The sequence below is a fragment of the Myotis brandtii genome, unplaced genomic scaffold (genome assembly GCF_000412655.1).
Source record: "Myotis brandtii unplaced genomic scaffold, ASM41265v1 scaffold727, whole genome shotgun sequence".
Classification (NCBI taxonomy): domain Eukaryota; kingdom Metazoa; phylum Chordata; class Mammalia; order Chiroptera; family Vespertilionidae; genus Myotis; species Myotis brandtii.
Window position 1 is genome coordinate 579,435 of NW_005370872.1, and position 12,016 is coordinate 591,450.

Consider the following 12,016-nt stretch of genomic DNA (forward strand, 5'->3'; position numbering starts at 1 on the left):
GTTTGCTTTCCTCCATTTTTGTCATTTGTGACCTGTTTCTTTGTCTCCGCATTTTTTATGCTTCCCTGTGTTGGTAGAGTGGCTTTGTGTGCTAGGTGTCCTATAGGGCCCAGTGGCTCAGCCTCCCCAATTACCTGAGGTGGACACTCTTGGTGCACCCCTTTGTGGGCTTTGTGCACAGTCTTGTTGTAGTTAAGCCTTGATTGTTGTAGGTATCACTGGGAGGAATTGACCTCCAGGCCAATTGGCTGTGAGAATCAGCTGTGTCTACAGTGGGAGAACTTCTGTGCTGGAGACACCCTTATGGGGCAAGACTTGCTTCATTGGGGCTTTGGTGCTCACTGAGTCTGCCCCCTGAGTGTGTCCCTTATGGATCTGAGGAGTTGTAATCTGGATGGTCCCACTCTGACCACTGGGTACACTGGCTCTTGGATCTCTAAGGAGGTGCTAATTTAGCCTCTGCCTGAGGCTACCCAGCAGGAGCTATGGAGAGATCTGCAGATTCCTCTTCTTTGTTTGGGGTTTGGAGGTGCCCAGATGAGGCCCAGCTGTGAAGCATTGCAAGCTGCTGTGGGGCCTTGGGCCTTCTTTTGGATGTTCTGGTTCTCTCTGACCCGGCTGCAGTTTGTTAGGTAATTTTAGATTGCAAAGGGCCAGACCATTCATATGCAAAAGCCTCTGCCCACAGCTTGGGAGGGGCGGGGTCTCAGGGAATCAGTAGGGTGGAGCAAACAGCTATGGCTGATCCTGAGCCCTGCCCTAAGAGGCCCCAGGTCGGTAATCTGCAAGCTCCTCTGAGAGAAATCCGCCCTCGAGTTTTACCCGATGCCAGACAGTCCAGTTTCTCCCCGTATGAGTCTGGTTCCCCAGAGACTCGCCCGGAACTGGAGTTCAGAGCAGTCGGGGGCTTGTGACTCCCTCCCGATTGAAAAAGACAACCGCATCCTCAGTTGCCAACCCTTTCCGAGGGCACCTCTGTACCTCTGCACTTTACTTCTGCACCTCCTCTGAGTCTCAGTGTGCTTTTCTCTTTCCTTCTAGTTGTAGAATTTCCACTCAGCCAGCCTTCCTGTGGTTCTGGATGATGTCCATTTTGTCTTTTAGTTGTATTTTTGAAGTGGTTGTGCGAGGCAGCAATTTCCAGTGTTTACCTATGCCGCCATCTTGGTTTCTCTCCTCCATACTGCCTTTCTTAGATAAAGGTGGTAAACTTTGCACACCTTACCTTGCTTTTAACAACATATTTTGGTGTCACTCTTCATAGTTGCATATGTAGATTGCAAGAGAAATAATTTTTTTTCCTTTTATAAAGCACCATGGTGCTACAGTTTACTTAGCCAGTTTCCTTTTGAACTGGCTAAATAATTTGGGTTATTTCCTATTTTTCTCTGTGTTATCTGTAGGATAGATTTCTGAAAGGGAGATTGCTGTGTAAAAAGGTAAATGCATATAACATTTGGAAGATGTTGTAAATCACCCTCTTTTGGAGTTTTACTATTTTTGCATTCCTACCTGTCATGTATAAAAAATGTGTCATTTTTTTTTTCTTTTGCTAACTTGTTAATTATATATCCTTATATACTTCTTTTAGTAGTTACCCTAGAGATGATAATTCATATCCTTGGTTTATATAGCCTACCATATATAGCCTATCATATACAGACAGTTTAAGAAGCTTACGAAAATTTAACTCTTTACTTCCTGCAATCATTAATGCTATTGTTACAATTTGTTTTACATATACATGTGTTATAAACACAATAAGACATAATTGTTATTTTAGAACATCCATATTCTTTTATGTTTGTCAATACATGTGCCATTTTAATTCCTTCCTGCATTTTTTTTCTTCTAGAATTTGTTTCCCTTTAGCTTGAATAATTTTTTTTTCCTTGTAGTGAATGATTGCTAGTAATAATTTCTCTTTGCATTTGTTTGGATTTCTCAAAGATATTTCCCCCAGTTGTAAAATCTTCAGCACTTGTAATGTCATCTGGTTTCCCTGGTTTCTCTTTCAAAGTCTTACTGCTGCCCTTCCAAGGCAATGTCCTTTTCCTCTGGCTTTTAAGATTTGCTTTTTCAAAACGTAATTAATTTTCAGTAGTTTGACTATATTAGGTCTATGTGATATTGTTTTCATTTTCATCTGCTTCGGTTTCCCTTGGCCTTTGAGTCTGTGAGTTGATATCTTTCATCAGTTTTGGAAAATTCTTTGCCATCATCTTGTCAAATATTTCTCCTATCTCACTATCTCTTCAAATATTCTCCTTCATTCCTTCTGGGAGTATCAAAATCATACATATATTCAAACTTGGACTCACTCAACATGTCTCTTGACTCCATTTTATTGTTGTTTTTATAAGAATTTTTTTCTTTTACCCAGTTTGAAAACTTTCTATTTGGCCAGCTTTCAAATTCACCAATTCTTTTTTCTGCTGTCTTTAATCTTCTTGGAAACTTATCAGTGAGTTTTAAATTTTTTATATTATGTTTTTCAGTTTTAAAAAGTTAAGTGGTTTTTATTATCGATTCTAATTATGTTACTCATTTTACCTATCTTTTCTTACATTTTCTGTAAAAGACCAGATAGTAAATATATTGGCCTTTGTAGACCATAGAGCAGGGGTGGGCAAACTTTTTGACTCGAGGGCCACAATGGGTTCTTAAACTGGACCAGAGGGTCGGAACAAAAGCATGGATGGAGTGTTTGTGTGAACTAATATAAATTCAAAGTAAACATTATTACATAATAATCTTTTCTGAGATGTTGGTGAGAGGTATTTTGTAAACTTTTTCTTTTTTCCCCTTATGTCTTACATAGATGAAACATTTCTATTGTGTATTAATTGTTAAGGGCTAGACCAGGGGTGGGCAACCTTTTTGACTCGAGGGCCACAATGGGTTCTTAAACTGGACCGGAGGGCCGGAACAAAAGCATGGATGGAGTGTTTGTGTGAACTAATATAAATTCAAAGTAAACATCATTACATAAAAGGGTTCGGTTTTTTTTTTTTTTTAGTTTTATTCTTTTCAAACGGGCCAGATACGGCCCGCGGGCCGTAGTTTGCCCACGGCTGCCATAGAGTCTCTGTTGCAACTCTTCACCTCTGACACTGTGGCATGAAAGCAGACACAGACAATACGTAAACAGATTTGCATGGCTCTATTCCTATACAACTTTATTTCTGGATGCTGAAATTCATATTCATTTAATTTCACGTCACAAAATATTACTCTTAAACTTTTCAGCTATTTAAAAATGCATGAATCATTTTTAGTTCATAAGCTTTACAAAAACAAGCAGAAAGCAGAATATGGCTCTTTATGGAAAATATTTGCCAACCAACCCTTGATCTGTGATAATGGTTCCAAAATGTGGTCCATAGACTCCTGAGTGGTTCCTGAGACTCTTAACATTTATTTTTAATTTTATTTGATATTCAGTATTATTTTAGTTTCAGGTGTACAGCATAGTGGTTATATACATTTACGTAACTTGCAAAGTGATTCTCCTGATTAGTCTTGGCATTCACCTGACACCATATATAGTTATTATGATATTATCGACTGTATTCCCTAAGCTCTGTACTTTACATACCTAGAACTATTTTGTAACTGCCAATTTGTATTTCTTAATCTCTTCACCTTTTTTATCCAGCCTCTCAACCACCCTACCACCTGGCAACTATCAGTTTGTTCTCTGTATCTAAGAGTTTATTTCTGCTTTCTTCATTTTGTTTTTTGGATTCCACATAAAAGTGAAATCATATGGTATTTATCTTTCTCTAACTTATTTCACTTAGCATAATATCCTCTGGGGGATATTGATGATGATTTTGATCATGCCAAAATGATCTATGTCCTTAAAATTCTAACCTCAATGTTTATAAGATATCCAATGGCATATGTGTCAGTTTGGGTTTTTTCAGATAGTTGTGCTATTAGGGCATACTTTAGATGAACTATTTCATTCTTTAAAAATGAATGTAGGCACAACTGAGGATTTTTTGTTTTCACTAGTTACATTCCCCTCATTTTGTTTTTCTTTCCGCATTATTTCAACACAAAAATTAGCCTGCTCTAACTAGCACTGATATTATTTTGAAATTTTAAAGATGGTATTTCTTTGAAGTTGGCTTTCTTGCAATATATTTTTAGATGGACTCTTAATTATGGTAAATGTAGGAAGGCAGTAGTACTTATTTATGAGCCACAATCTTAAATAATATAGAAAACAAACCTTGCAAGGATCATCTGTGTCTCTTTGAGAGGCTTATGCCTTCCAGGAATACAATGAAGTTTTATTGAAATAAAAACCTTTGGTTTTTATATGAATTCCACATTTATTGGCATTTTCCAAACATATTTATCCTCATTTTAATACTTAATGATATAGGAGTGAAAAAAATCCAGTACAAAAAGAATAAGCTGACAAGGTGTAAGAAGAGAAAGGGCTTGAAAAGTAACATGAGGTATAAATTTGGTGATCATTGATTACATTAATCATAATTATAAGGAGGGTGTCCACAAAAATTTGAAACATATTTGGAGACTATTTTTGAGTTTCTTGTTCAGCTTTTTGACAGCTCATCTCCCTGTGAGTCTTAGCATTTTTCAGTTGCTTAGACAATGGAAGTGAGCCTTTAAAGTAGTTCTCTAAACTACTCTGATAGCATCTGCAAATGAAATGAGAGGAAGTGAAAAAAGTCCTTCATTTGCTGTTTTTTGTTTTTAGGAAATACTTTCTCGTTCTTTCCATTCTCTTTTGTTAGATGCATTGTTTTGTTGTCTTTATTTTCTTGCTCTTTCACTGTTAATTGGATTCCATTCTGATGCAGATATTTAGAAGTATATGACATTTTCTTTGAAGCCTGGACGTTATTGTTTAGCAGGCTTTTATTATTGCGGAAAATGTTTGCTCACTATATATTTCATATATATATCCCCCAAAATGGATACACACTTTAACAGCTGGTAGCTCAACTTTGAAAATGAAATGTATTTTAATAAATATCACCTTTATAATTATTCAAAGTGTGTGTATACATTTTTTTGGGTCACCCTATATATAGTTATATATATATATAGCGGATATGTTAACTGTAACAATTTGTCATATGGATATTTTTTATTTTAGCCCATTAAAAAAACAATCAGCTTCTCTCATTTAAATAGGTAAATATTAAGACAGAAATATATACATAACTGTGAAATCACTTTAAGGCATAGTAAATTCAACCATTTTAATTACCTTGAATTACCAGCAGCTTGTCTTAACCCTGATATAGACTTAGTCTTCATTTGGGAGGCAAAGAAGATAAGCAGCCAGCTACCATGTAGAGTCACATCTTTTACCTAGTAATAATTTTCTTAAATGTTTAAAAATCTTTTTTTTCCCCCCTCTGTGAAGGTTCTAAGGCCCAGCAGCTTCTGCAAGGACTGCAAGCAAGTGATGAAAGCCAGCAACTCCAGGCAGTTATTGAAATGTGTCAATTACTGGTCATGGGAAATGAGGAGACACTGGGAGGGTTTCCTGTCAAGAGTGTCGTTCCAGCTTTGGTAAGAGAGTTTTCCCCTTGTTTTACCTCAGTTGTCCTCTATGCTTCCAGTATTTTATTGAAAGTATGATTATTATCATTATGAATTTTAAAACACAACAGAATTAAGAGTCAGTAGAGTGTGGCTTAGTGCTTTTATTTCATGCTTACAGATATTGTGAGTGATAGCTAATGATGTTTGGTAAATTTTCTTAATAATTAAATGACTACCTTTAAATTGTTGGCCTCTTGACTTACTATACCAAAATTTACATGCTTTCTTTTATATCCCTGTGATACATGAGGCAATAACAAGCAGTTCACTTGTGGATTGTCTTTGTGAACCATACATGTTTTACATTTGATGATTGTGTGCATGGCAGAGCCCTCAAGCCAGAACACTACATGGATCCTTCTAGCTTAAAAAGTTTTTTTGTTAAGCAAAACCAAAAGGAAAAAAAAACAAAAAAAACAATACCCACTATAGAAAAACAATTTTTAAAAATCTTGTAATAATTTTTCAACACAATTATGAGTTGATATTTAGATTTATTAAACTTAATTGCTTAATTTTTTAATGTGAAAAAGGAAGGGATAATCTCTTGAGCATAATGTCTTTTAAATGGTAGCTTGGTAAATTTTCTTAGTCCAAGATTAAGGAAGTTGCCTATAATTTAAATCTGAATAAAGAACTAACAAAGACTAAAATGAACATCATGAATACATTCATAGCATATTGGAAGTTAAAAATATGTAAGTTTTTTTACATATCTAATAACGTTGACAAACATGAAATTCTGGTTGACATATCAGATTGTTCCATTTGGTTGCATTATCAAATTATGGGTAAAGCTGAGTGTTAAGGAGAGAGCTGAATGAAGACCAGTCAACTCTAAGGTGACATGGTTTTTTTGTTGTTGTTGTTTTTTGTTTTGCCTATTTTTAGTTGTTGGGTGACTGGGCTCTGGGCAGAGCTTAAAAAGATTAAATTAATTTTTTTGCCTGTAGCCAGTCATATCTGGATAAATAAAAGCTAACACTTAAATCTTACCAGTTCCCCTCTAATAAAGCTTTGCATGTTGATTCCTGAATATTTCAAGAAAACAGTATTATTAGCCTTTGTACTTCTTTTTACATTTGGCCTATGCTAATTTTCATTCTCAAATTACAGACTTCTTCGGTAGCTGCCTTCTGTTTCCCAAATTAAACTTTCTTGTTTTGTTGGTGTTCATTAAAAAATACATAGCAACAAAGAACTAGGTTTACCTTTTACTGTCTACTGTTAAAAATGCAGTTTTTATTAGTTAAATAAAGAAGCTATAAAATCTAGGCAGAAATGTTGACACAGTCAACTTTACTTAATTTGTTAACTCTTGATTAGATTTAAATGCTTACTAGACCTACATGAGTCAGCTCATGCTATTAAGAATGACTGTTGTTAATGAGTTGACCAGATTTATCTTTTATCACAGTTGAATATTGTGAATATATATTTATATATATTGTGTGTGTGTGTGTATATATATATAACATATTGGAAGTTAAAAATATGTATTTTTATATAGTATATGATAATGTGTATACACACACACATTATCATGCACTTGTGAAGCTGTGTTTCATTTTTTGGTGGAATAGAATAAATCTATAGTAATTCTCCCCAGACATGGTCATCGCAACTTAAGTATTGGAGAATTTATACTTTTTCTGTTAATGTGACAGCCTCTTTCAATTTAGAGTATTTTAAGTGACTGATTGATTATAGGTGATTTGAGACATAGAGTGTGCTGATAACCCCTGAAATGGAGTGGATGCTTTATAAAAAAAGTTATCAGAACCTCTGGGGTGTGTGTGTGTGTGTGTGTTCATTCTGTGCCCAGTGTAATTGAGATCTGAAAAGTCACTCTTATTAAATGATTATTGTATTAGAATATGTGATGTCTGTTATTATAGTTATGCATGTATTTGTAGGGTACTTTATAGTTTAAATTCAGTACATTTAAGACTTTCTATTGAACTAGACAACAATGAATGATCTGTTTCCCCAAGTAGGAAATTTTTTGGTAGCTTGGCTGCTTCAGGAGAATAAGAGTATATGCACCTAGCAGTTTTGTATTCTCTCCTTTGAAAAATGTGGTTGAAATCTCCTAAGGTCTTTTCCACAAGAGAAACTAAAATAAAAATAATATATTTAGACTCCTTCATGCATTTGTAGAATAAATATATTAATTTATGTTTTAATTAGTGCATAGTTTCTGATAATGATCAATATTGTGTTTAAACCCTAGAGTTTAAGCTATGGTCCTGAATCTGTACTGACAATTTTTATTTAACAAATGTCATGCTGCCTCTTGCATGCCCCACACTGGGGATCAAGCCAGCAACCCGGGGCATGTGCCCTGACAGGGAATTAAACTGTGACCTCCTGGTTCATAGGTTGATGCTCAACCATTGAGCCACACCAGCTGGTCTGCATGCTAGGTTTTTAACTTGATATTATTTTTATATGGTAAAAGTCTTGAGTAATACTTTTCTATTTCAGTTGAAGTGTAGAGGAAGCGATACTGCCTCTAGGACTTTTCTCTAAGAATATAGATAGCTTCTAATACTTTGTCATAAAATCTTTTAACAGATAACATTATTGCAGATGGAGCATAATTTTGATATTGTAAGTATGTCCTGAATTTTTAAAAATATTTCAAATTTTGTATTTTGAGGTTGTTGTTTTTGTTTGTTTTGTTTAGTAAAAAAATGCCTTCTTGTTTTCAAGATGAACCATGCTTGTCGAGCCTTAACATACATGATGGAAGCCCTTCCTCGATCATCTGCTGTTGTCGTAGATGCAATTCCTGTCTTTTTAGAAAAGGTAATCCTACTTTTGAACAATTTGTTCAAAAGCAGGGGTAGAGGAATCAAGTTGAGGACTCATGACTTCTGAATTCTAAAGTAGTACCTCAAATTGTGAGGCCACAGTTTGTATTCATTATCTAGCTAAAATATATTTTTAGCTAAGATTCCAAAAAAGCATTTCAGAGCAGTATTTTAAAGTTGATATTAATAAAATACTATAAAATCAACTAAGGTTTATAATTTTTAATAATGACAATTACCACATTAAAATCTATCAGAGAAGAACTTAAAGCACTTGATAAAAACTAATTTTATTATTTTTAGAAAACATCTCAGTGAGGTTATAGCTATTTATACCCTCATTTTATAGCTGAGAAAGCTGAAATAGACAAACTGCCTTGCTCAAGGTCATAAAATGAGTCAGTGGAGAAAGGGAATATTTTTTCATATGTGATAGGTTGTGGTTTTGGTCCATGTTAAGGTCTTTCCTTTTCAATGCATGATAAAATTACATTATCTGATAACTTTGGAATATGAATAAAGTTTAAAATTCAAGTTACATAATTGGATATAGTTTATTGTCAATATAAAACATTTTTCTGTCTTAAGACAGCAAAGTTGTTGGAAGCTGTTTTGGCTGTATGTTATAGCTTAAGCTGGTTTCCTATGATGGGTTTCACATTAGTAGCCGTATAGATTGATGGAAATTAAAGAAAATACTGTGGTTAAGTGACAAGAAATAATTTGAATGATAACCTTAGGTTACCTATTTTTTATGTTTCCAGCTGCAAGTAATTCAGTGTATTGATGTGGCAGAGCAGGCCTTGACCGCCTTGGAGATGTTATCGCGTAGACACAGTAAAGCCATTCTACAAGCGGTAAGTGTTGTTACCAAAGCACTATATTTCATTTAATGTTGGATTTTACACTCACATTTGAGGCAGCTCCTAGATTGTAATCTCTGTAAGATATTAGGCTTTTTAATTGCTCATAAAGAGTATTTCTTCACTTTAACGGTTTTCTATATTTTAGGGTGGTTTGGCAGACTGCTTGCTGTATCTAGAGTTCTTCAGTATAAATGCCCAAAGAAATGCACTAGCAATTGCAGCCAATTGCTGCCAGAGCATCACGCCGGATGAATTTCATTTTGTGGCAGATTCCCTCCCATTGCTTACCCAAAGGCTAACCCACCAGGTAAAATAGAACCTACTTTGTGTGTCAGACACATTTTTATTACGTTTTTTAAATGTCAATTTTAGCCGGGTTTTAAATCTATCAACTGGATGTATAAATAAGAAATGTTGTCTGATCTGTGATTTTTTCCTATGTTAACCCAGTTTCACTTACCATATTAAGTATTTTATAAATGTTGGTAGATTTACGCAAATGAACAGTATTTGATATGCTTGATATCTTCAACTATTTTACTTTAAGGGATGAATTTGTTATTTTAGCAAAAATTGAGTGTTTACTATGTGATATGATCAGAATTTCCTTTTGGAAAGATTACTCTTTCCTGGAAGGCATTTGAGACAAGACTGGGGGGACAAGATTAGGATAGAGACTAGACATGTCCTGAAAGGAAATGAAATGGAAAATGTAGACTGAGGCTCTCTGGGGAGAAGAACAGGAGCAGTTATTTAGCAGATAGAATCAATAGACCTGATCATGCAGTATGAGAATTGAGGCTTACAGAGACTGCGGTGGAGGACAGATCTTGAGTTAACTTTCAACTCAAGGTTGTAGAGAAATTGTATTTCCTTTTAATATAAATGTTTTAAAGTATGATTGCTATAATAATGATTATTGGATCACTCTGGAGTGCTTCTTTTCTAAGGTGATCAAGACACAAGTAGTACCATTCATTTCTTTATTTTTAAAAACTTACTAGGCTGAGATAACTTATGGGGTTAGAACATAGAAATATGTTCTTTAGGTAGCTGTGATTTCAGGTCTTATTTTGGAAGTAGGCATGACAGTCAGAGAAGTTAAAAAGTTGGCCACTAATGTAGCACTTTTTTTAGACTTAAGTAGTGACAGCGAAGTAGGTGTAGAGCTTTTGTAATACCAGAATTCTCTCATTTTCACACAAGTAAGCTTAGTTATCACATTGTAAGCCCATCTATTAGGAAAAACAAGTTCTTTCACACTTGTCATTAAATTGTTTCTTTTGTTCTTATGTCACTTATTTAAGATGTTTTCTCAATAAAGCCACTCTAATAGTATTTTCCGATTGTTTTTAACGTGAATATAAAATCTATAACTAGTTTTTCACATTATCAATAAACCTCTGGTTCACACACATTTTTAACTTTTTAGTGTATGCATGTTTTAAATATTTCTACTGGGAATGCTTTTTAGGATGATAGGATTTTTTATTATAATGTTTAGATATTAAAATTACAGAAGTACACTATGGAGTCATATAATAAAGGTTTATCCATATGTGATGCACAGATGATCTGACCCTTGTCCTCTTCCTCAACCTCCCACAAATAAAAACACAAATGAGTTAAATAAATGAAATAAAATAAAATTACAAAAGTATAAAAGTTGTTCCTCCTTTACTGTATATTTGCTTTTATCTATTGGGGCCTTAATGGAGGAGAGAGTTTCTATCAGTAGGATTCTCTTTACTTTAAAATCATATTATTGGTTGTACTTTGCTTAGGCTCATTGCATTTTCAGCCAGCCTTCAAGAGTTTTGGGTTAGGAAGAAGATAAGGTAGTGATGGATGACAGTGAGAATGTTGTATATTAATAAACTTTATTTTTCTTTATTAAAAATTAGGACAAAAAGTCAGTAGAAAGTACTTGCCTTTGTTTTGCACGTCTAGTGGACAATTTTCAACATGAAGAGGTGAGCATTTAGTTCTTGGTGTTATTTTCATAAAGTCGTTGCATTGCTGAATCACAATATGACAATTTCTTTTTTTTTTTCCCTTATGTTTGAAGAATTTACTCCAGCAGGTTGCCTCCAAAGATCTGCTTACAAATGTTCAACAGCTGTTGGTTGTAACTCCACCAATTTTAAGTTCTGGGATGTTCATAATGGTGGTTCGCATGTTTTCTCTAATGTGTTCCAACTGTCCAACTTTAGCCGTTCAACTTATGAAGCAAAGTAAGTGGTATTTTTTTATTCTACTTTAAGCAGGAGAAGTGGCTTTAAAAAAAACAAAAACCAATAAGTAAAGTCAACATAAGTCGAGCAAGTAAAAGATTGCTAATGTCATAGGGACTGTATAATAAAGGAAGAAAAATATTGTCTAATTGTGTTAAGACAATGTATCAATGCTTCCTACATATGATTTTTAAAGTATATAATATAACTAGAGGCACGGTGCACAAAAATTTGTGCACTCGGGGAGGGGGGGGTCCCCCAGCCTGGCCTGTGCCCTCTCGCAGTCTGGGACCCCTCGGGAGATAACGACCTGCTGGCTTAGGCCTGCTCCTCGGTGGCAGAGGGCAGGCCCAATCCCTAAGTGCAGCCCCTGGTCAGGCTCAGAGCAGGGCCGATTGGGGAGTTGGGGTGCCGCCCCGTCATGCACAGAGCAGGGCGGATCGGGAGGTTGCGATGCCACCCTCAGTCACGCTCAGGGTAGGGCCGATTGGGGGGTTGGGGCACCGCC

At 35.2% G+C, this 12,016-nt stretch overlaps 1 protein-coding gene across 19 annotated transcripts in view; it reads left to right on the forward strand.

Annotated features, from left to right (window-relative positions):
* Positions 1-12,016, forward strand: part of TRIP12 (thyroid hormone receptor interactor 12) — a 135,370-nt gene that overhangs the window by 80,267 nt on the left and 43,087 nt on the right. For all 19 annotated transcript variants that reach the window (XM_014530161.1, XM_014530159.1, XM_014530160.1 and 16 more), the window contains 7 exons: positions 5,411-5,559; positions 8,170-8,205; positions 8,308-8,403; positions 9,173-9,265; positions 9,420-9,581; positions 11,179-11,247; positions 11,343-11,508. In XM_014530161.1, coding sequence (XP_014385647.1) covers positions 5,411-5,559; positions 8,170-8,205; positions 8,308-8,403; positions 9,173-9,265; positions 9,420-9,581; positions 11,179-11,247; positions 11,343-11,508 — 771 coding nt within the window. The remainder of the gene's footprint in view (positions 1-5,410; positions 5,560-8,169; positions 8,206-8,307; positions 8,404-9,172; positions 9,266-9,419; positions 9,582-11,178; positions 11,248-11,342; positions 11,509-12,016) is intronic.